This window comes from Rissa tridactyla, chromosome 7 (assembly GCF_028500815.1).
Source record: "Rissa tridactyla isolate bRisTri1 chromosome 7, bRisTri1.patW.cur.20221130, whole genome shotgun sequence".
NCBI classification, from domain to species: domain Eukaryota; kingdom Metazoa; phylum Chordata; class Aves; order Charadriiformes; family Laridae; genus Rissa; species Rissa tridactyla.
In genome coordinates, this window is record NC_071472.1 from 26,168,845 (window position 1) to 26,195,188 (window position 26,344).

Here is a 26,344-nt window from a genome sequence, read left to right on the forward strand (position 1 = left end):
TTCAAAACTCAAAATATGAGCTGAAAGTAGCATTTCTGAGCTATTGCACAAGAACAAACGGTTGGGTTGGTAATTAATGCATTTTGTTAATTGCCTCCAGGCACTGAGGCTTCAGGATGTCATTTGAGGCTAGAAACCCCTTGGCATCAATATTAAAACAACAGCTTTCAAAGCATCTCTAGCAACTACCACTGACATAAACAGCCAGCACTTAAATCCAGCCCAGCGCTAATTTTGTTCTTCCGCTTAAGATTTCAGGATAAAAACACATTCTGAAATACACTAAAAAATAGCTGGGAGAAACCTGAGAATAGCAAATGCAAGAGTGACAACTTCCAAAGAGGAAAAAAAAACCCAGACCATCAGAATTTCTGCTGAGATGCCGTTGATAACTGATTAATAAATGATCACCTGTAAACCCAAGCAGTAAAGTAAAACTTCATCCTTAGCCAATGTGAAGCTGGACTTCATCAGGATAGAAGTTTTGGAAAGCATACTGGAAAAATACCAACTATCTTTGTTGAAGGCTCACCAGAAGAAGTCAGCAGATTTCCACATCAATACTTTATCATTACAACAGCATAAAGTCACATCTGCAACCAAACCCCGCATGTCACTAACACCTCCGGCATACATAACAGTCATCAAAAAGTCAGTTTTCCTCAGACTCCGGAGGCCAACATGCAAGGTTTGAAAGGAAATATCTCTAAGCCTTGCAGACTTGGAAGAAAAAAAAAAAAAGGCAACTAAAAAAAAAAAAAAAGATGCAATTTGCATCGCATATTTCCTACGGCTGCCTTTTTACATTTTTCAACCTACCCTATCAGCTTAATGCTCCCTCAGCTAGAACAGCACGACTGTTTGCTGGATTACATGTTAAATCTGATTAGAGAAATGACCTATTTTTAAAATAACCCAGCAAGAAGAATATGGTTATTTTTAAAAACCAAAAGCCCTTTTACTACATGGTTCTACAATCAGTTCCAACAGCACAGAAGAAAGTGGCAGCATATAGATGAGAAAAGGTGTTGGAATACGGAGCTGCTTCCGCTACCAAAAGACATACTTATCCAGCGTGTAAGTCTGGCACAAAGTATGGCTTTGGAAGGAACAGACACCTATTTTTCTAGAAGTGGCATTTTGATCATTGTGGAAACCAGGCCTGGTCCAATAAATAGCAATTCTGAAAGAAAACAGGACCAAAGGTTTTTCTGTCAGTTTATTAAACAATCTCACAGACTGAAAAAGGTTGCATCTGAACTGGATTACTGGAAAGAGCTTTTGCTTGGGTATGACTCCTAAAGCAGTTCCTTCACTACAGGTAAGATACACTCTTTGGCTTTCTAACATGCAGTAACTGCCACCAGTGACTTTTAAGCACTTGTGGGACTACGGGCAAAGAAAAAGGAAGTACTCTAAACTGACACCCCAAGGATCTCAGACAGATTTGCTTGACACACACAAAAAAGGAATTATATTTTAATTAAGTCTTACGATTACGTATCTTAACCAAGCTAGGAGCCTTGTTTAGTTTGCCTAGGATAAGTAACTTCGAGCCAGAACAAGAAACCCAGAGCCAGCTTCCTCCTGGTCTTCATTTGCAGTATTTATTCACTGTTCAGAACACAGCAGTATCACATATGTACATCATGGAAATACCAATACAAGAAATCCAGACCATTAGGGAGAACTTAATTCATACATTTTGAGGGCCAGAAGACCTAGCAGAGCATAAAGTGTATTCAAAATAACTTGCAAGCATAAAGCTTACTATAAATGTAAATACAATGAACATATGCCGACGATGTGCACACATTTGTTTTAGGAATATGAATTGAACACAAGCCCATGACAGGGCAAAGCTCTTTGTAGTAAAATAAAATAAGCAAGCGCAAAAGAGCACTCACAGTGCTCACCACTGCTCGTCTTCACAAGTGCTTCAAATATATTTTATCCCTTCTTCAACTAGATTACTGTCATTCCAGATTTTTTTTTACTTAAAATGCTGAGACTTTAGTTCCTATTTAAAGAAAAATCTTCAAAGTAACTTGGTTTTTTGCCTCAAGACACTACAAGTTACACTACTTGTACCTCTAGCAGGAGCTGAAGCATTGGTTCCCCTCACCTGGAGGCCACCACTCGCCGAGACGATGCACCACAATCATTTTTGCGAGTGCTCCTTATCTATTTTAATATGAAGTCACCTAATTTCACATCAGCCTCAGCAATAACTAAATCGGCTCATTTGATACTGACACACCTGCATACTCACTTGCCATACTCAACTCTGGAACAATGAGGGACAGTGAGGAAGAGCCTGTGAGCACCAACAGTTAACTCCTACTGCTGTTTCCAAACCCAACGCAGGCCTACGCCCTCAGCTGTGTTAGCATGGCCATCTGTGTATAAATTAGGAAACAGAGAAGTGCTGCTAAGAGCCTGTTTCAAAGTTTTCATTGAAACTCTGCATTAAAAAACACCACCACCACCACCACACCCTAACTCCCTGTCTCTTTTGAGAAATGCACTTTTGAGAAAGCAAGTTTCTGAAAAGGAAGCTATAATATTCTCAGTCTACAGACCAGTCACTTTTCTGATGCAATCACTGAACCTAATTAAAGTGATGCTGACAAACAATCATCCACTTCTCTTTTTTTTTGTTCCCAAATTCTTGCAAAGAATTGTTGATTTTACCTTTTCTGAGGTGGCCTTCCTCCAACCAAAGGAAAATAGGCTTTCACATTTCATATTACGAGCAGAAAAAAAAAATGCAGCATTTTTCCCTTCAAGCTTTCAAGAAAGTCCATAGCACAGCAAAAAAGAAATTACTTACAAAGTATTAAACGATCACTGTCTTAAAGCCAGGATACCCTATACCATCAGTAAAGACACCCACTCAAACAGGTCAACATGTTTCAAAAATAGTCACCTGAACAGCCTCTAACACTATCACATATTGATAATTTCTTTGAAGTATTACAGAGAAAGACTTGTTTCATCTGTATTGCCTAAATAGCAATTATACACTGCCATATGACATAACGAACCATAATAAAAGTAGTTGTAGGTCAAATAATAGCAATGACTAAGTAAAGATAACCTACCTGGTCTTTATTCTCAGGGGAGGGGTGGGGGGGTTTACTGGTCAAGTACTTTATGACTTACAGTACAGTATATTAGAAATGTTCTATGTATTCTTTAGAATTGAGAGACTGCCCTTGTAGCTCAGTAGGTAGCTCTCCTGCTTCTGGCCTACGAGGTCATAGCTTTAAGTCCCTGCTGAGGAAACTTAACAAGTTCCATCTACAAATAGAATGGCATTAGATGCTGCTACTCTAGCAAGGGTGGTGGCCTTTAGACAAGAATTTTTTGTGTTTTCATCTGTTCTGATATGGAAAAGAAATTGGACATAGAGAGGCACAGGATATTAGGCCAAAGATGAATGACAAAATGGCTCCAAAATCCATTGTAACTTCAATTAACATAAGACTTACAATTCTAGCATTATCAAACTACAATAAAGGCTAGAGAAGAATGCAAGAACAATAACTCTCTTTTCCAATGAGCATAAGTAATTAACTAAAATTAAGACTTTACAACATTTGAGACTGAAAAGAAACCTCCTAGGTACTGTACAATCAAAATTCAACCTGTGACATCAAGAGGCAACAAACTTTGAAGTTTTTGATTAGTAACAAAAACGTTTGAACATTCACAGCTCTCATCTTACTCCTTCTGAAGAAGTATATGCTTGAGAGACATTTATTTAATTATCATGGATTAAGATGAAAACACTCTTCAATGTTTAAGTTTTTACTCCTCGTACCCATATACTTGGAGAGGCTTATTCAGCTTTCAAAATAACAATTACTTGTGACAAATTTAGGAATAAAGCCTATTTAAACCCTTATCTGAGTTTATTTGTGCTTTAAACAGTAGTTACCCGGCCCTAAAGAAAAATGGATTAAAGCTCAGGTATCGCTTTCGCTCAGCCTGGCAATGCAATTTACTGTTCAATAAAGACAAAGGCTAACGCACTGGAGTGCTGACAATTTTCCAACACCTTTTCCACAACCTGCACCCACATGCCCAAGAAAACAAATTCACTCCTCTGTGGGAGACAAAGCTGCAAACAACATACTGCAAACAGTTTTGAGGTACAAACCCTTAAGTTTTGTTCATATATGCACACCAAAAGGAAGGAAACACCAACAATAAAACAGGAGATGAGGGTGATTTTACAACGTGACTTCCAAGATCTCAGAGTCACTGATACTATGCTCAAGTAAGAACAATGAGAGGTCTTGCAAAATTCTTCTGCAGTAGTTCAGTTTAGGAGGTTATTGTCCTTCCTGTATTAATCTTATTTGTCTAAGTGAAAAATTTGATTAGTTAAAAAAGTTTTCCACAGCTGGTTGATCCTGCACTGACACTGATCTACTGGACAGGATGTGGGTGTACAAAACATCTCCCTCCAGGTTTAGGTTTAGCAGTAGCACTAGTTGAAGCTGCACATCAGAAGATTCACAAGAATCCCATCCTGATCCTTTAATTCCGCTACCAACATTTTGGTCAATCGCATATCATAGTATTGAAGCATAGGCACAAGAGAAAGATAACAGCCATTGTAACACAATGGGATGCCTGGTCTCACCCCTAATCTACTCCCAATCTCACATCCACTGTCTCCACTGCTGAATGCTACCCAAATGCTTACTCCAATCCTACAGGGTTATTTCTCAAGAAGCTTCTTTGAGCAGATGTCTGCATGAACATTTCTTCTCTCTACCAACACTTTTTCTGAGCAGAAAGACTGCTGTGCTTCCATCCTTGGATCCAGAGAGAAAAATCCGACAGCACTAGGCAGCACTACCTTTCCCAGATGGCTTAAGGCTAGTACACGACACTAACAATGACTGCATGTGTTTCCCTGCACCAAATCTTTTGTGAAGGCAATACTTCTTGAAAATTGGTCTTCCATGACTTATTGCCTCTTTACTGGAATTTTGTGGGTGAGGTTTTTTTTACCTCAAACTGACTTCTGTGCCCAAAAAAAAAAAGTTAAAAATTCAAGTACACTTCCTTTTAGCTGTTTCACTTTATTTAAAAGGGCAAGAAAGACCTGTAGGCATACAGAATTCCTCCATACAACATTGTTGTTTGCTTCAGAACTTAACTTTATCTGTTTTCAAAAGGCCCTTTCCCCACTCTTGTTCATTACCACACAGAATGCGGTACAGTATCAAGAGGGTTGCAAAGGCCTGATTAGATTCTGCTACTGGCTGTTACATGTGCATTCTGTTTTCTGCTTGCAGGTACAAAAACACTGTAAGGAAGAGAGGAGAAATCTGGCACTCCACTGCTTCTGCTCGCATCATCTATACAAACAATAGGTCTGAAATAAGATAGTGCTAAGCAACCTCTGAAAAATCCCCCTCTCCTGCAAAAAAAGCATTTTCTTTTTACGTGTGGAAAAACTAATGTTAAGCAAATATGTACGCATCTCCAGGAATATCTTTATTAGCTTCCTGTCCCTTTCAAGGTGGTGGGCTAAGTATGTGAATGCTGAGAGGTAAAATTCAAAGACAGATAACACATGGCCTAAGATGAATTACCCCCGGTTGGGGCTTTTTGTGATCTGATATTCTGAAATTGCAACATAAAATGCAAAAGTACTCTTGCTAATAAAAATTATTTCAGTTTTGGTGATCACTGTGCCAAAAAGGGTAGAGGAATCTAATTTTCCATAACTTTAGGTAAGGCTTTGCATAGGAGACTGTTTCAGTCACAGAATCAAAACACTTTACAATATTTTACCAAAAAAAAAAAAAAGAGAAAGAAAACCAACAATAAAACAAGCATTAGTTAATACAATAAAATGTTTCACAAAGCCACAACTGCCACTTTCATTTGAACACTTGCACAATTTTTGGTTTTAATACTGAGAAGTCACTGAAAGCTAATTGAAAGTTTAGCTGAACTGTGAGCTACCCCAAGTATTTTATTAAACATTAATTTAGTTATACTAACAACAAATAAGAAGGAAGAGAAAAATCTCAATAAGAACCATTATCTACTCAATAGCATGCAGAAATACATCTTGATTGCGTAACACTAACAAATTAAATACATGTGAACTACTTTTAAACTAATATAGCTTAGCAGTCAAAAGTTTGTATTTGTAAATGAGGAACCCTAAGTTTTTTCTTTTTTAACAGGCGGCAATTATGTTTAGTAATACCAAACAAAACCAAAGCATCTTCAAAAAATTGAACCAAAATATGCTGAAGACAATAAAATTTTGTAAGACAGCTATGTTTACATCATTTCAAGGTGAATTTTGACACATTACATTACCAAAAAAAAAAGCTTCAGGCATTAGAAATGACACAGCCGAGCTACAGCTGCATAAACAGAGCCACTATGATTCCCAATACACAGAATACACATGCCGATGGGATGAGATGCAACTCATAGTTTGTTCACTGAAATGCTAGTGCAGTGGAGTGTGGCTAAGTGATATCAGAATAGGCCTCCTCTCTGTAGCAGCCAGCTTCCAGGAGCAGCAATCAGCAGATATGATTTCTTAGAGAACATGGGAAAAAAAAAAAATGCAATGCGCCTCAAGTATATAAAAGCCATAGAACGATTATCATCTTTATACAGAATCCACACATATTTTTTTTAGAAAGTCAAAAAATGAAGTCAGAACAGAGGATGCATCTTATTCAGTTTAATAACTTTATTATCATCGCTTTGATTTTTACAGGCAAATCAAAACACTGGCAGTATCACCGTGAGTTCCCAAAAACCCTCATGATGATAAAAAACAAAGCCAGGTCAACTTGATTTTAAATGCTAAGCAAAAATCAGTAAGAATATTGTCAAACTCAGTTTTGACTAGTGTTTACCTTAAATAAGAATAAACTACACTAAGCTTACATGATTCATATCTATCCAAGTTTTAAATGACAGCAAATTGGTTTAGGAGTTACCTAAAACCCCAAAGGGGGCAGAACCAGGGGGTGTACTAAATATTTCCAGTTGTAACAGACGTAAAACTGGAGTAAAAGCAATTAAAGCTTTTTAGGAACCAATTCACATTGGTCACACCAGTCCCTTCTATAAGGCTGCAGGGGATGTTTACCTAGCTTCACAGTTCTTTCACTCTTTCACAAAGACATTTCACGGATCATCAGTTACCAAACTCCCCATCCTGCCCCTAAAAGGCAGATAGAGCTTCTCTGCTGTGGAGTCAGAGCACTTCCAGGACATGGAGCAAAGCAGCAGCTCCCCACCCCTACCTGCCTCTGCTCCCCCAGCACCGTGGTGGCACCACAGGCAGCTCACATGTTCCTCTGCAGGATGGGAAGACCAGGAGACGACATGCAGGTGAGCTCTCAAGTTCTTCCACAAAAGCCAATGTTGCCCATCCTACTTCAAACATTGGGCATTAAACCTTAAGCTTTTTTATTTATTAAAAAGGAACATTTCATAGCAAAGTACTTTTACAGACAAATTTCCTTCCAGTTTCTGTAACTTTGAAGAGAAAGACTGGAGTTCATTTAAAAAAAACTAAAAATAAGAGAAAAATGTGGAACTTATTTTCTAAAAAACTAGGCCTGTAGGATATCAGTGGGAAAAGAAACTAAAAAACATGAAGAGTTCTGGATGTTTAACATCCACTACTTCCAAAAACTTGACAGAGCTGTAGCAGGGACTAAACACTGACATCTACCATTTTCTTCACCAAAGCATTATTTAAGAGCAATTTGTAAATTTACACTTGTAACAAGGTTGCCATTTTTAGTCCACCATAAAAAGAAAGTAATTTTCTACAAGTACTTGTGACTGATCTGCCATAAAAGTTGAAAGGTGGTTAAAGCCATGCAACTTTGGAAGAAACACTATTACAATCTTCAAACAGCCTGCCTTCTGCCATCACAAAAACATTGCTGCCTCTGTTAAAACCATAATACATCTGAAACATGGAAAATAGAACTGTCAGAAATGTTTCAAATTAAACAGTGAAATTTGGAAGATGAACAAAGCTGTAACTACTTTACAGCATGTGTCAGGTTACTATGGTACTAATGCTGTAGATGCCACTATACAGGGCAGAAAGCAGTTTACAATTAAATTCCCCATTCACTCAGCCGATAAGTAAGCAGGTATATGTGTTTCAGGTTTTGTATAATTAGATTTGGCCAAAAATAAAAAATACCCCTACCCCGAGAAACTGGGACAACCTCTGGAAAAAAAAAATTTTAAAAAACGTATTGAGATCAAATGGCTCATTATAAATATCAGTAATTCATTTTCAGTTTAGTTAATTAATGTGTACTTTAATAGAAGTATCAAAACCCAAGAATTTATTCTCTATAGGAAAATTTATTCACCTTGTTTGCTGAGCTAAGAGAATCTACTTCACACTGTTACAATCATGTACAAAAATACAGTGGTGTGAGCTCAACACAAACTTGTCTCTCCTTTTACTTCTCCTATTACCCTACCATGTGCTGTTCACACATGTTGCTGTTTCTTTACATATATTAAAATGTACCTTAGACATAAAAACAATATTTTATTGATTTCATGAACACTGCCTCCCCCAGGGAAAGTAACAGTATATCTAGGATATGGAAATTTGAAGGCTGAAATTCCATAACCATTTCAAGGTGCTTCAAGGTACTTTCCTTTTTTAAACGAAGTAAGAAATGTAGAGAATTAGCCAGACAGAAATAAGTCTTGTTTCTCCACAGCTTTATGCCATGCAAAAAACAGTCTAGGTAAATGCCACACAGAACTTCCACAGTTCCAACAGAAATGTAATTATAATTACCCAGAGTATTACAGCTGCAGCTCACCTACATGCCCTGTGGTGGATAAACTGACAGGCAACAACCTCCTTCAAAAACCATCTCATAACACAAAGAGGTAACAACAGTGAATTCTTTTATGGCAGCTAAAAAACCACAAACAAACCTTTTGTTCTAAAGAACACAGTTCAACACATTCTCAATGAATAAAGAAAACAGGATCAAAACCTTTAGCCTAGGACTATAAGATACCTTCAGTGAGATTCCCAAAGTTTGGCTCATCGTATTCAACAAAAGCTCGCCATTCCTAGCTAGCCACTTCCTTGCCTATCATTACCTTAATTAATACAACTTGAACGAGATAATTCTCAAAGCGCTTTTTGCAAAAATACCAACTGAACCAAGCTAAGTCAAAGCCTAATAAGCCTTTCTTCAATATATTCAGGCACGCAGACCTTGAAGTCTGCAGCACAAACCCCACAATGACCTGCTTCTGACTTTCTGCCTGGCATCCAGAAATAAGAAAAGACCAATTCTCCAAAGGGCTCCGCTTCACATGCTAGCAATTAACATGGGGAGCAGTAGTGCACGCTACAACAGCATCAAGACAGGGAGCAACGGTTTCAGAGCTCAAAAGGTGAAAATTTGTTCCAGATCAACTCAAAACCTTAGTGAACACAAGCGCTAAATTTTTCATCCTTTGAAAAAGCATGGTCCCCAGATCACTTCCTAGTGCATCTCTTCTTAAGAACTTTTTATCATTCTCATCTTCAGCAACACCTCCTTTCCAGCTTGATGGCATACAAAGCCTTACCTTCCAGCCCACTGCCTATGCCTCTTTAAAAGGAACCCAGACAGGTTGCTCCTATTAAGTCAGCTTCCATGCGACTGCAGGGACTCAGTGTCTACCTGGCATGCTGAAAACCGATAGCCAGTCTCAGGGCTTTAGGGTTCCTAAAGACACACAGTCATTAAGAATTTTGACCAAACCCTGGTAAAGGACAACAAAGCAGCTTCATCCTCTCTGGATCTGGAAAGTCTAAGGATTTATAAAAACAGTTTAGATAGTTTCTACAATCTAATAGAAACCCTGCAAACTCCACCTTTGCCACAGACTCATGAAAAGGGATTTTTATAGAAATAATTCTGACAGGTGGGTAGGTGTAAAAACATTACAGTATATAAAAAAGGTTTATACATTTTTATGATATAAATTGGCATTGGTATGTTGAAAGCTTCAGTGACTTACAGGTTTTAACTAGAGTTTGTGCTGTGTAACCAACATAATTTTTTTTTTTTTTTTTAAATTTCCTAGAGGGCTATTACTAGCTTTTAGTGCCAAATCTTCGTTTTTATTGTACTGTGGGGAAAGGAAAGTAGAACTAATATGCACTTTGCAGCGAAAGGAAAAAAAAAAAAAGTAGTTTTACATCTCTCAGCCACAAAATTTTCCATTAGCTTTTTACTATTATTATTATTATCCCCAAGTAATATTTTGAAAGATCTTTGTGTTTATTGGGCAATCAACACAGAGAATTTCTACTTCAGTTCATCACTAGCTTGTGTTCTAGCTAAAACTTCTAGCAAGAGCAGCATAAGAGGCAGGGTTAAGATTTTAAAAAGAAAAAGGAAAAAGTGCTGTTTAAAAAGTGATTCCATTATCTTTTTTGCTCCCAAAGAAGAAAAACAGCAACAATCATTTCACAACCACTACATTTCAGAAACCTTGAAAGAAACCAAAACATAACAACTAAATGCAAGACTAGATTAGAAGAAATAGATGATAATACAAAGTAAGTATCCAAACGGTTTAAAAACCCACAACAATAGTCTCATACCTCTTTCAGTCCTCAAAGAGAAATACAAATGGTGTTAACCCTTATAATGGCTACCTGGAACAAATGCTTAGGATTATTCAATACATAGATTAAAAAGCATCTTCTCCACTGGCTATTATATCAACCTATTCCTTAACAAGTATTTATGACGCAAGTATCAAAACGCAACAAGTGTAAAGAGTTTACCACTTGTTCTCAATTGACACCAGGCAAAACAGTAATTACAACCCCAGGATAGCAATATATTTGGGGAAACTGATCCCCCCTTTTTCTAGGGATGGTTCTTGGGTAGTTAAAAATATTTAAAATATACCAATGTATTAGTACAGCCTTCACATATCGAACTAGTTCCTAAAATGACACACAGTTTCAAAAAGACTTCCCTCTACCCAGTAAGGATCTGGCCTTGCCTTTTCAAAATCTTTGTTTTAAATACTATTAAATGCTTAGCTACAATCAATAACTCATAGTTTTCTATTCTACTGAAAGTATGTGTCTAACAACTTTAACAGAAAATAGTAGCACTAAATATAAAATACAAATAGGGCCAAATATTCAAAGGAGAAGCAATGCTACACACACACAAACAGTTATAGATGGCTTACGGTACTAGAAGACCATAAAAAAGGCCAACGTTTACAAAAGCATGGCCTGTTTTTCAGCAGTATAAGCTTAAGAACATAATACCTCTACCCATAAAGTCTGTCTCACATGACTAAAAACACAGCACCAGCACTCTGCACCAAATCAGTGTCTATGTATTCTTGATGCATAATAAATTGCCTTTGACTGAGGTAGCATACTTACCTACTCACCGAGCATGCAGGCACTAGAGCCACACGAGTTCACTGCTCTGTATAAATGTGTTTCAAAAAACACACTCATGGGAACAATGGTTCTAAGCATCTAAATCAGTACTATAAGATAGTAATACTTTGGGTTTTGTTTTAAAAACACCCTGCCCCCAAAAAAATTTCCCATCACCAAATAAAAAGTATTTCTATCGTTTATTTTGTTCTATTTTTTCATCACTCACAGTGTAACAATGGCAAACCAAAAGACAGCAACAAAGGTATCCAGTTTCCTCAAATCTGCACAAACTTTAAGCTCAGTCTTTTCAGACAGAAGCCTTTTTCAGTAATCAAGTGTATTGCAAACCAAGACACGCTTTCAACAAGCTTTTAAGTGCCAAGTTCATAAGTGCTGTTAATGTGACTCTGAAGGCCAGTTCTGTATTATGGTAACAGGTGATGAAAGAGAGAATTAAAGCCCTTGGTCTAACTGAGAAATGTTCAGAATTCACAGAGATGGAAAGTCGGGATGGCAGTGTGGGGGGAGCTGTTCAAGACTCATTAAGTCACACAGAAATCAGGAAAAGGAAAGAAGTGAGGCTTGCCCTGTGAGGAACAGAATCCCAGAGTCTGCTACTAACTCCATATTTTCATTTTCTTATTCCACTTCATCCGTTTATTATCACATTCCATTCCTCCCATTATATAGCAGAGAATGGGGATTCTCTTGTTTGGAAAAACCCAAAACCTGATGACTTTGAATTGAATGGTAAAATTAAAATTGTAATGGATATTTGTTCCACTGTTGTTAATTTGAATACGACAATGCTGTCCTTAAGCTATAGAGAGAACATATAAATAAGTTTACATACGCATCAGATGAAAGATCCCATCACAGGCATTAATATGAGACAAGAAGGAATTTCCTAAGCCTTGGCCAGTGTGGGCTCCTTTCACAAGGCCAGCGATATCCACCACATTCAGAAAGGCTGGAATTTTGCTGAAATATAAAAGTTAAAAGTTTCATTACTGAAGCATATTAGCCGAAAATTTTGGCACAGAAATAAATTCAGAACATGAAAATCAAATGTTTCTTTTTCTTAGAACGAGCTATACACGACAGCAGCTTTCTTCCTTATTTAATGTGCAACGTACAAAAGACAAGATTCCCCCTCCCATGTAAAACATCACCCATTCTTCAATTTCTCTGTCATTATTCATGTAAAATGAAGTAAACTAATTTCTAAGTGTGGAACCATACTGACAACTATATGAATAATCAACCAGGCCTGGAAGAGTGAGGCATGAGCATGGGTTTGTGAAGGGCAGGTCATGCCTATCAAACCTAATATCCTTCTATGATAAGGTGACCCACTCAGTGGATGAGGGAAAAGCTGTGGATGTTATCTACTTAGATTTTTGCAAAGCTTTTGACACTGTTTCCCACAGCATTCTCCTGGAGAAACTGGCTGCTCATGGCCTGGACAGGTGTGCTCTTCGCTGGGTAAAAAACTGGCTGGATGGCCGTGCCCAGAGAGTGGTGGTAAATGGAGTTAAATCCAGTCGGTGTCCGGTCACAAGTGGTGTCCCCAAGGGCTCGGTGCTGGGGCCGGTTCTCTTTAGTATCTTTATCAATGATCTGGATGAAGGGATCGAATGCACCCTCAGTAAGTTCGCAGATGACACTAAGCTGGGCAGGCGTGTTGATCTGCTTGAGGGTAGGTTGGCTCTGCAGAGGGATCTGGACAGGCTGGACCGATGGGCTGAGACCAATGGTATGAGGTTCAACAAGGCCAAGTGCCGGGTCCTGCACTTGGGTCACAACAACCCCATGCAGCGCTACAGGATTGGGGCAGAGTGGCTGGAAAGCAGCCCAGCAGAAAAGGACCTGGGGGTGTTGGTTGACAGCCGGCTGAATATGAGCCAGCAGTGTGCCCAGGTGGCCAAGAAGGCCAACAGCATCCTAGCCTGTATCGGGAATAGTGTGGTGAGCCAGACTACGGAAGTGATCATCCCCCTGTACTCGGCACTGGTGAGGCCCCACCTCGAGTACTGCGTTCAGTTTTGGGCCCCTCGCTACAAGAGGGACATTGAGGTGTTGGAGCGTGTCCAGAGAAGGGCTACAAAGCTGGTGAGGGGTCTGGAGGACAAACCTTATGAAGAACGACTGAGGGAGCTGAGGTTGTTTAGCCTGGAGAAGAGGAGGCTGAGGGGAGACCTTATCACCCTCTACAACTACCTGAAAGGAGGTTGTAGAGAGATGGGGGCTGACCTCTTCTCCCTGGTGACAAGTGATAGGACGAGAGGAAACGGGTTCAAGTTACGTCAGGGGAGGTTTAGATTGGATATTAGGAAACATTTTTTCACTGAAAGGGTTATTAAACATTGGAATAGGCTGCCCAGGGAGGTGGTGGATTCACTATCCCTGGAGGCATTTAAAAAAAGGGTAGATGGGGCACTTAGGGACATGGTTTAGAAGTGGCTTTTGTCAGGGTAGGTTAAAGGTTGGACTCGATGATCTTAAAGGTCCCTTCCAACCTCAGCAATTCTATGATTCTATGAAGTCAGTCATCTGTAATGAGCAGTTTTCATAGTACCAAAGGGCTAAGACACATAAATGTCTATTACGCTCTGCTATCGCACACCTCTAAGGTTACCATTTATTTCAGTAAGTTAAGCAACTTTCTCAGAAGACAACAGCATTTCTTTAATACAGTGGTGATTAAAACTAGCAGTGATCAGGGTCATGCAAACAACTTGAAAGAAAGCAGAAAACAAGCTAACATGAAGCTGGAATTATAATGTAAAAAAACAGCTACGATGTTTTTCACCACAGTTAACAGCAATGGGTTAGCAGACGTGTCTACATGATGTTTCATATAGCAACAACAGAATAGTCAGAATGGAAAAAAAAACCTTTTAGAGCTATGGGAAATGTCTATGTAGACAAATCTATAAAACGCAAGCCTTTTATACTCTGCAGATTCTCAAGTTGTTTTAAAATAAGCAAATAACTTAATGGGCATTAATCTTCTCAGGTATATTCTACACCAAATTACTTCTCAAAATCCAGCTGAGTCAGGAAAAAAAACCCTAAATTTTGTGATAAGATGTTGACTAAAAGCACCTTCATAAGGTCTATGCAAACAACAACACCATCACAAACAATGGCAGACAGAACCATGCTGAAATGCTGCTAATTCCTCACTTGCAGAAGACCAGAAACTGCACACAATAGTCACCAAGATCTCCAACTTGATGGCTTCAAAATAAATAATTGGAACACTACTTAATTTCCATCAAACACTTTAAATTATCACCATGCTAAGATTAATAAACAGTTCACTGATTTACTGACAGTAAATACAATGGAAAACACCCAAATCCATAGCTTTAATAACAATGATGAGAAGGATGTGACTTAGGCTATGAAGTCTGCATGAGCATACAGTGCCAATTTGTAAAGTGGCGAAGAGCTTTCTTTAAGGGTGAGTGTTCTTCAACATGAGGTTCAAATCTAAAGATATAAATTCTATCTTAAGATGTCTTTTCCAAAGACCTACCATGGCAGTGCTGCTCACAGATGGAAGGAACCACACAGGTGTGAATGAGTGCTAGGGATGCCCTAGCCAGTGACCTCCTAGCCAACCCTATACAGAAACCTGCTCTGAACAGCATTACACTTCTGAAGTCTTTATCATCCACAGCCTAAAATGAGCTTTATTTTCATTAGTGTGACAGCTTGCTGATATAGAGAGAGATATAGAGATATATACACACACACTCAGTTTTGCAAGCAAATCCGTAACAGCAGAAAACCCCACTAGAATCAGAAAACCACTCTTCTCTTCTTATCCTGATGCCTGTTACAGCAGCTATGTCCCAGACGGAAAAAAGCTGTAGTTACGGAAATCTACGGATCATTGTCTCTGCTCAGAGTAATGGGCTTAGGTAGAACAAAACAAGTTTCCAACTTTTTTTTTCTAGTGCAATCCCACTTCCATTTGACTGCAAATAACACAACACAGTTCAATATTAGCAGATGTGCTGCCTCACTTGAAATGAACTCCCGAATTTGGGAGGAGATGATCCATTAGAGTGTCCTACTATGCAACATCAATATTTCTGGAAGTGCAGTGACCTAAAAGCAGAAGATCTTATCCTGGTTTTGGTTTTGATCTTCCTCTAACACTTCCGAAGAAAAATTATTTCTTTCAAGTAAATTAATTTCACATACAAGATCTGGATAAAATATTTTTCTTTACCAAGGTGAAATTCAAAGTCTCACTAAACCTGTCAGGTGTAATAAATTAGGAACTTAATTCATGTTTCATGTCATTAATACCTTTATGATGTGCTTAGAAACAAGCATGAATAGAACATAATACCTAGAAAGGTGAGTTTAAAAAAATGCACAAAATTATTTACAATATAGCGTGAGTTACTTAGATTCAGGTACACAATATGTTGACCTCTAGCTTTAAACTTCACTAGGCCCATGAAATGAAGGGGAAGACATATGTAGCGTACTGTAAGTTAATGCTCTTGAACGCAGTATAGAAAGAACATGTGTATAAATACATTTTGAAGTAAACAAACTTTGAAAATATTACATTTTTGTCCCACTGTGGTTTTCTTTGCAAACTACCTTGGGTTTGTTTTTTTTTAACTACCAGTACACAAACTCAAACGGAAAGAGCAAATCCTTAAGTTCAACACATTACCAGGAGTAACGTACATTCTGAAGACAGAAACCAGTAACTCTATTAATGCATTAACCCAATAAACTCCTTTTGCCTGACAGAACCACAGAGCTAATGCGTACCTCAGAAGAAACAGCAGCAACTTCCCAGTCAGAATTGTTATAATTCCTTGCTTACCAACACATAACTAAGTCAACAGCAAGGTAGAAAAATGCCACTCTTTAAAGCCCTTCTCCATTACCATTTTAAACTGTGTTTTAAGAAAAACAAAGGTGGTGGTGTTCTCCTATGCTCCCCTCTCCTCATTCTGGTAGGATTAACTTCCTGGCCAGCCATCAGAAGAATTCACACTTTCACTACAAAGATGCCACATTAGAGCAAGAGAAATACCTTCATATGTAGATGGACCACTCCATCACCAGAATCAACCTCATTTGCTAAACAATGGAAAGAAAACCGAAGCACATTTATTTCACAATTGACAAACAGAGGCAAGAGACCTTTGAAGACAAGTATCTGGGTTTCCAGGATGTTTTCTCACCTTCGCCTTGGGTACCACGAAGTTAACATTCCAAGCAAAATAAAACCCTCCCCATTCTTGGCAACCCCTTTCCTAAGCTTCGATTTCTCTTTCATCCCAGAAAGATGAACACAGAGAAAAGCTGAAGGCGGCACAAACTAGTCACACTTGCCTATGCTCTGAAGGACAAAGAGTAAACATTATGAAACTAAACTGAAAACACTGCAAAGAATAGGGGAAAAGTATCATATATCTTGAGTGTGTTTTAGTTCTTTTAAATGTAGAAGACCTAGCTGGATTGTTCTTTTTTTTTTCTCTCCTCCTCTAAACAGATTAATTTCCATTTCTTAAGATTCGTTAGTCAGCATTAGCATAATGTCACTGAGCCTCAAATGATCATCAGGAACAGGTGGCATCAACTGATCATTTGTACAAATCAGTGCAACACCAATCTACCATAAAGCATGTCACAAGAATTTATGATATGAAACAATTACCAAATCCAGAAGTATCTCCATATTTTAAGCAAAGGTGTAATCCTTGATCAAGGATTTTTTACCTCACTTAGAAAACAGCAACAGTGAGTTTATATTAGTGCACTACCTTCCCTGTGTGAGCTAGTGTGCAAAGATCACAAGACTCACTGGGATAAAGAAAGTACAGTTTTGTAGTCCAGTGGTTAAGGTATTTATTCAGGAATAAGAAACTTATGCATCCATATGGTTATGCATTTTGCAGGGGAGGAGGTCTGTTTCTCACCAACTTTGTTTTAAACTCCCATCCAAAACAGTTAGTTAAACAGGCAAGAGGACTTTCTTTACCTGACCTGTTTGTTCAGTACAGTAATCCTGAACAGTACAATGCAACCAGTTACCTTTTTTCTTTTAAAACGCACACACATACAGTATCTGCAATTTGTTGTGCATACATTTTTTTTTCTCCAAAATTTGAGGGGAAGAGGCATATCGTTATTTCTCAAGTTTCCACAAGTAATTTTTAGTTGAGAAGCCTCACAGGCAGCATACACCTGAAGCTTTGACTTAGAAGCTTTGACTTGGTTCTGAAACATCAGAACCAAAATGCTGTTCCTCTACCTGGATTTTTATTCTTCTATGTTTCCACATGTCTCTTCTCCCACGAAAATAATGCCCCAATAATTTCTCTGCAGCATTTACTGAAATCTCACATTCACGAGCAGACCCTGGAACATGACAGCTTCAACTAAGTTCAAAATGCAGCAACTTCCCAGTAAGCCTGATTGATAATTCTCATAACACACTCATTTCTTATTCATTTCTTAAATGGTTTGAGAAATTTCTCTCAACTCAAATTCTACTTGTCCGAGGTCGCACACACCAAAAAGGCCAGATTCTTCAGTATTAGGATAAAAATGTCCAGCTCCCCTTTTCTCTTTGGTAAAGCCAAACGTGCTACTCATGCCCTGGTTCCAGCACAGGCTCTTCTGCCTTTAAAAGCTGTTAATTGAAATCTGTTAGAAAAGGGAAACTCTTCTTCCTTCACAAAAATTCATACAACTTAAGTAGGAGCCATCCGTTAAGAGTTCACAAATGACCTGAAGTAAAAGTAGCAACATAGAAGGAGAACATGTATATTGTGACAACTTCTTACAAAGCCATTCAACTCATCAGTCTGTCCTCACCACTATTTTTAGCTCATTTCCAAACAGAAGAGAACAGTTCATAGTCCCTCCCGCTTGCAGGAGACTGTACTCCCTATTACAGCTTCTGCAGTCAATCTTGCAAGCAGTTTTAACCAACGTAAACCCAATAACTCACAGGGTAATTAAAGGAATCTGCTTCTGAAGAACTAGGTACTGAAGATGAACCCTGGTCATTTCTATGCAAGAACAATTTCATTAATAGCATTTCATCCATGGTACTGACAAAAAAGACTTGAACCTAATAGCACATGAACCAGAAGTGAAAAATCTGCTAATTAAATTTCACTTACAGGAATTGTAAAAAGGTAAAATATTCTATGTGGATTAAGGCACATACTTGGTGTCCCGTGTATACCAAATGCCTGTTTGAAACTATGCAGTAAGTTGTCATATCAACAAAATACAACTAATTAAATTTTGCCTTCTCCCACCAGGCAGAAAAGATGGCTCATGTCACCACTAGTTAAGGTCTTTTGTTAACTTCTGGCAAATTATTCATTTGCAATGCTAGAACAAGCATCACAGCCAAGTTGATTTACACAGGCTCAGAACTAACTGAAGAGCAGGCAAACTGGGTAACACCAAAGGAAGAAGCACTTTAACAACAGGATATACTTGCCAATTTTCAGTTGTTTTCTGTAAAAAATAGGATTGTCTTACAGATGCTGATATGCCAGAGTTACATCCAGATTTGTGGTTGCAATAAGCATTGCGTTTTGTGAACACATATGGGCAAGGCAACGCACTCACAGGTGCAAACAAACAAGGAATTAAATGAATACTGATACTTGAGAAAGGATGAATCAAATTACTTACATTTTACTCATTCCTGCTTATAGTCTCATTTGATTTTAACCAGAGGAGGAAGAAGAAACATAGATTTTAAAATAACTTTTTTTATTAATGTTTTCACACAGGTTGATTACTATCAGCCAATACAGTCCTACAGTCCTTCAGTTTTAACTATTTACAGTTAAAACATAGTTAGGCTTATATTGCTTCTACCTGAGTATTTCTTTTAGTTAATCATATAGTTTAAAGTAAAGAAGAAAGAATGAAAATTGTTGTAGTGAGGAGATTATTTGAGGCACTAAATAAATAAATAAATAAAAAGAGGAAATAGTCGTTTCCTCCACCCCCTTGTTCAAAATCATTTTGAGGCTTGAAACAAATGTCACTACTGAGACACATCTCCTGGTCAGGAACAGTACGTCACAGCTGTGGTAGTAGGTAGGACCTTACCGGCTAAGCCTGGTGGGTATGTATACTCAGAAGCTTTCAAGATACTTGTGAGTTATGACACAGATCACTTGTCCAAATGACATCAGTTTGACATCCTTACACTAAAAAAATATTTCTAGGCTTAAGGTGATTAAGCAGCATCTTAACAAAATTTAGAACAAAAAATGCACAACAGCAGCTTTATTAAAGCTTGCATTAAGTTACTAAATTTTCTTTAGATGTGCTACCCACACAGCTCTTTTCTTGTGTAAGAAACCCATTGCTTCTAAACACAAGATGTCCAGTTAAAATATTAACTGCAGTTAAGAGATCAACTGTTCTGGCTTCCAAGTCCCAACTTTCAAGGCAGGTGCTACCTGCTGAGATGAAGAACCTCTTTCCAATTACTAAACTGGAACTAACACAATCATTAGTCCATCAAACCTTGCCTGAAAGTACCCGTGCTGGGGGAACAGGGGTAGGAGGACAACAAAACGAAAAGCTAACTGTCTTTCCTTCTGAAAAAGCTACATTAGCACAATGTAACAAATATGAGTTTTCACTGAATATTGTACAAAATTTAAAACAAATAAGTAGTTTAAATACCTAAGTTAGTAACAGACTATAAATTAAGACCTTAAAATAACAAGCATTCACAATTATTTTTAATATATTAAGGTCTCTCCTTCTTTTAGTAGCTACAATTTCATTCACACTAGAAAGCAAGCAACAGGTTTCCTTGAGTTCAAGGCTCAAGGAAATTTCCTCAGCTAATTCGTTCGGCAGCAACTCTGCAGTTTTTACTGGAAGTTCTCAGAGCCCACCTTCTGTGTACAGTCTGTATCACTGAACTTATTTATTGTAAACAGTCATATACATCCTCCACTGCTGCAGAAAGAAAAAAAATCACAGGTTATAAATTCTAGCAGCATACCTTAATCTATTAAGTACAGATTTACCTCTACATAATAGTCTCTAAATTGTTGCCTAAATTATTTCGTTTACAAACATTTACATTTCCAATTAAGTAATACCAGTCATCTTTCAGCATGGGCGAGCAAGAAACTGCACACCAGTCCCATCCAAGCTGATACCTTCTTCTTTTGGAGATAGGAACAGATCTTCAAGCAAAAGATGGTACCTGAAGAGCATAACGCTTCCTCTGATGGCAGAATGGCCACAAACTTGTTCTAGCAATATTCTCAGCAATCGAGTTTGTCTCTCTGTAGCAGCAGCAACCTCAGCTCAGCGCAACAGACAGCGACTGCCAGCCCAGCCCAGTCCCACTCTTCCCTTCCCTCACTCACAGCAGACATCAAGGCAAGATTACTTTGGCCTGTCATACATTATTTTAGTTAAGACAAAGTCCCCTTTCTTTTTTTTCCCACCTCCCAACAATGACTGCAGTTATGCGATGACTAAGTGTAACACATGGGAAATAAAAACCTGAATGCTTTAGATTTTAAAAAACAAAATCTTGAGGCTAGACAAGAGTCTAATTTAAAGAGAACTCACTGTTTAGAAAACATTCTGCATGCATAGATTGATTACATCTACTAATCCAAACAAGTAGAAAATTAGCACAGAACATATTACATAAAGATGAAGCACAAAATCAAGACTATACAAGAGAAATTAAGGAATTTAAATTACAATTCAGTTGTATATCTTCACTAACATAGTGTTCTTTTCCTGAGTTAGTCTCAGACAGACAAGCACAAACAGCCTAAGAAGACTTACCTCAGTCTACTGTGCTACTCAATTGTCACAGCTTTATTACTGTTACAGTGAAATATTAAAATCATAAAAGCAGCACACGCAAACTCAGGAGCTTTAATTACCCACCAATCCCCACATCCATTGATTTTAAGTAACAAATATTCTCTAAAAGTCAAAAGACCATTCAAATGAAAGCTGATTTACTATTTATATCCAGATTATTATCCAATTCAGTACATTTACTTAATACAGATTCAGTAAATATTAACAAAAATAGTATATTTAAGAGTGATTTTTATCAAGAGAGAGTCTGCGAGTCGGAGAACACGTATACAGGTATTTACAATCTTGGCATTCCTTGTAAGGATAGATGGCCAAAGGTAGGATGAGGGGAGAGGTAATAATCTCTTTGCCACTTCAACGATTAATTTACAAGTAGTAGGTCATAGAGATGTCATGAGAAGAGATTCTTCATGTGGCCAAAGCAGCAATAACACTACAATTTAGAACAAATTTGTCAACAAAACTTAAAAGCCACACCATTATCCCTGCACAATCTACAGCCAGAAAGTTTTGTGCCAAATTCAGTAGTTTTATGATCCATACAGTAACGAGTATGTTTAATACTCACTTAAGCAGGAAAACCAACATAACCTGTTATAACAATCCACCCAAAACAAACAGCTCCATATTAATGCATTTTTCAGTATTTGAAAAGCGCACAGGAATTACAGATGGAAGCAACTTGTTTGAACCTGAAAATTAAGTTAACAAATGGATTTTTGATCAATGACTAATCAATCTTTTTTAATTGTGGGTGTGATCTGGCTCTAAAACTGAGGCCCAAGTGTTAAACAAAAACAGATGTGCATTCTAATCTGCCCTATGATTTATGCACACTCACTTTATTCAAGATACCTCTGCAAGTAACTGCAAACTGGAATTAACAAGTGGCAAGTTTCTGTTTTCTGAAAGCACCTTAAATTGAGCTGTTCAAGCAAAAATTGAGTTCCCACACTGAATATATAGAGCAGATTACAGAAACAGTCAATAGCAAAAACCATTGATGTGACAAAATTAATATGCTCCTAGAATAAGAAAACAATTAGAAGTGACATATTGTAGGAGTATCTGAATATACCAGGTAACAAGTAGCAGAGCCTATAAAAAGGAAAGAGTCAGGGGAAAAACGGCTGCCCATAAAGCTTACTGTCAAAAGACTGAGGACAAAGGTACGTTGACAGATATTTGTTCGGCTACCTACAGCATCTACAATATTCTGAATGACACAAAATACAGGGTGGAAACTTTACAAATGAGCAACCTCGTGACACATTAGGTATGTCCACTATTGTTCATTTTCCGAGATCCTCCAAATCTCCTGGGAAACACTACCTTCAAAGACAGGAACACCAAGCACCAAACGGTGCTGAGCAATGACCAGGAGCTCCCAGATTTCTCATCCTCACACCACAAAGGTCACATTGGGGGGAAAAAGCAAAAGGTATAATCCAGGTACATATATAATGTCACATACTAAAACAGATGTCAGTAAAAGCTTAACTAAAGACATTATAGTTGCATTAAACTTCTATGAAAACTTTTTGGTTCAGTAATACTATTTCAGCTGCTTAACTGAAGAAAAACAGTAAAAATTTGAGTTACCTTGGAGGTTTGTGATACTGGCATAGGAAGTCAAATCTGTCATCCGGCACAGGTACTCGACTCTCATTTGGATCAATAGTACAGAAAGGAAAATTTTCTGCTGCTGCTTGACTCTTTGTTAACACATTGAAAAATGTTGATTTCCTATAAACGAAATACGCACTTTTGTAAAGAAGATCAAATTAGAAGCATTTAAAAGGGCTAAACAGAAACATACCTTGTTCCAACCCAAATACTGGACTTTCCTTCAACAACAGTGACCATTGCCCTGATTCTAGTATAAGACACTTTCAAATACGCATACGGAGTGTCCCATTGAAACCCAACGATGTTTCCCTGCCCCTGAAAATTCCCCTAGATGACTATACTGCTCATGTCAGTTAGCAAAGAAGCTTTAAACCAAAAGCAAAGCATAGCTCTACTGGACACTACTAATTTTCCTCAAGCACAAAGTGAGAAACCAATAAGGACACTTGAAACTTATTCTGAGTGAACTAGTTTTGCCAAGACTCACCAGCTCTTTCCACAACTGTGTTGTTTCTTCAGACTTACTTATGTATTAACACAATTTCACTATCTAAGCAATAAAAGTCAACAATCAAAAGCGAAAAAAAGGGGCATAGAATGCAAACCACATCAGTTAATCAATTACAAGTAATCAAGTAAACTTTTGTGCATATAAAGATACAGTTCTACCTTACCAAACATTTTTCATCTTTACTAAATATCAACGGGAAAAACCTGCAAAAGGCATCAGAGAGAAAAAACACTTTCACTTAAACCAAGTAGCAGATTATTTTGTTGGTTGGCATTTATTTAACCAAAAGAGAGTAATTCTTGAGTTGTTGCTACGAGAAAGTTCTTAATCCTCCTGAATCTTCTACCATAAATATTCTGGGGTTTTTTTTATTTTTAAGTTTCACATAACTCCTCAGTCACTGGGAAAAAAAAAAAATAAGCTGGAAGCTGCCCTGCGTATAGCCAACACGCTCAAAAATCAGTCACAGTTTTCTTTGAAAGTTACATCATAACATAACTGCAAATGCTGCTTTTCTCCATTGACATGTTATACAATGTTACTGCTAATTATTTCCTTTCTGGTGTGCAACTTGCCTACACCCTGAAAAATAAAAGAAATTATAATGGAAAGACAAGAAAGCAGCACTTTTGGCTCTGAGACATACTCAAAGACTTTTCCTCTAATTTTTTAAAGTTTTAAAGTTTGAGAATGCTGAGAACTTCTTTTAGTAAATACAATACACAAATTAAAACCAATACTTTCACACAGATACTCTCCAGGCAATTCATCATTCTTTTTAAGTGCCTTAAGTATAGCTCCTTTCAGGAGCCATAACAACTTCAGATGAGAAGTATGACAGAGAACAACGATTCATTTTGCATCATCTCTCCCGAACTGTAACTGACACAACTTTTTTTCATTACAAACTCTGAAGAGGTTTCAAGAAAAGTTCTCTTTACTGCAAATGACATTTATTGTACCATTAACCCCTTCCTGTGCACATCATCCTCTCCAAAAAAATGAGATCTAAAAAAATATAAAAGGAATTTGTGTGCACACGCACGTGCGTATATGTATTTTCACAAAAATGTGTATTACACATATACAACACTGGAAATAAGGAAATGCAAATCACACAGTATTTCATAAGACTCAGCAATTGCTAACACTTCTTTTAATAGTTCACTATTATCTTGTCCAGACTTGAACATACATACTAGCTCACACTACCTGAGCATTTTACATCGCTCCACCTACATGTAGTTCAAGCTAAAGATACAAGTCTAACACTAAGCAAAAAGACTTAAGATTGTACCCCTCAGCTCGTATACGCATCTACGGGCACCTGTCTTCACCCGGAAACGGTGTCAGGTCCCTCGACCCGGAGCAGAAGCGAACTCAGGGAGAGGGGGGCAGCCCCGGCCTGCTCCCCCGACCACCTACCCGACGTTTGGCAGCCCGACGATCCCGATCTTCAGGGACGTCCCAAACCTCCCGATGATCGGGTGCGATTTAACCCCGTCTCCTCCCTTTTTCGGGGGCATCTGAAAAAAAAAAAAAAATAAAGCACAGAGCGGGGCACGCTGAAGGCCCAGCCACAACCCCCGGCCCCCCCCCCCCTTCCCGGCAGAGCGCGGCGGCCTCCGCCTCCAGCAGGCCGAGAAGAAACACCCTCCCCGCGCTGCCAGCCGGAGGCGGCTCCCAGGCTCCGGCAGCCCCTCAGGCCGGCTCCCCCCACACCCTCCCCGGCTCCAGCCCGGCAGAGCGGCCCGAGGGGAGGGAGAGCGGCCGGGCGGACTCACCTCAGCTGGCAGCGCGGCCCCCCCCGGCCTGAGAGGAAGAGGCGCGAGCGAGCCCTCGCACGCGGACACGCCGGCGGAAGAGGCGGAGCCGAGGCCGCTCATTGGGCAGCGGCGGCGCGAGGGGAAAGGTCGGCCCTGAGGAGGGCGGTGGTGGCGAGAGGCGGCGGTGCGGAGCGTCCGCGCCGCCGCCGCCGCCCTCCCTGGAGAATCATAGAACGGTTCGAGTTGGAAGGGACCTTAAAGATCATCTCCTGCCAACCCCGCTCCCATGGGCAGGGACACCTCCCACTAGACCAGGCTGCTCAAAGCCCCATCCAGCCTGGCCTTGAACACCTCCAGGGATGGGGCAGCCACAGGTTCTCTGGGCAACCTGTTCCAGTGTCTCACCACCCTCACAGTAAAGAATTTCTTCCTAATAGCTAATCAAAATCTACCCTCTTTTCAGCTTAAAACCGTTACCCCTCATCCTATCGCTACACTCCCTGATAAAGAGTTCCTACCCATCTCTCTTATAAGCCCCCTCTAAATACTAAAAGGCCGTTCTAAGGTCTCCCCACAGCCTTGCCTTCTCCAGGCTGAACAACCCCAACTCTCTCAGCCTGTCCTCACAGCAGAGGTGCTCCAGCCCGCTCATCATCTTCGTGGCTCTTTGGACTGCCTCCAAAAGGTCCTTATTCTTTTGATGTTGGGGGCTCCAGAGCTGGATGCAGTACTCCAGGTGGGGCCCCACAAGAGCAGAGCAGACGGGCACAATCACCTCCCTCACCCTGCTGGCCATGCTTCTCTTGATGCAGCCCAGGATACAGTTGGCCTCTGGGCTGCGAGTGCAAATTGCCAGCTCATGTCCAGCTTTTCATCCACCAGTACCCCCAAGTCTTTCTTGCAGGGCTGCTCTCAATCCCTCCATCCCTCACCCCAGTATTGATACCAGGGGTTGCCTCAACCCAGGTACAGGACCCCGCACTTGGCCTTGTTGAACCTCATGAGGTTCACATGGGCCCACTTCTCAAGCTTGTCCAGGTCCCTCTGGATGGCATCCCGTCCCTCAGGCGTGTCAACCGCACC

The 26,344-nt window shown here is 39.2% G+C and overlaps 1 protein-coding gene across 2 annotated transcripts in view; it reads right to left on the reverse strand.

Annotated features, from left to right (window-relative positions):
* The window catches only part of OLA1 (Obg like ATPase 1), a 103,086-nt gene extending 77,722 nt beyond the window's left edge, over positions 1–25,364 (reverse strand). Inside the window, exons 1-4 of one of the 2 annotated variants that reach the window (XM_054208033.1) lie at positions 25,280–25,364; positions 24,921–25,021; positions 22,958–23,101; positions 12,321–12,448 (exon numbers count right to left, since the gene is read on the reverse strand). In XM_054208033.1, coding sequence (XP_054064008.1) covers positions 12,321–12,448; positions 22,958–23,101; positions 24,921–25,021 — 373 coding nt within the window. In that variant the 5' untranslated portion in view covers positions 25,280–25,364. Of the gene's footprint in view, positions 1–12,320; positions 12,449–22,957; positions 23,102–24,920; positions 25,022–25,279 lie in introns of those variants that run through there. The other variant, XM_054208035.1, reaches the window with a different exon arrangement.
* Between the last annotated feature and the right edge of the window lie 980 nt (positions 25,365–26,344).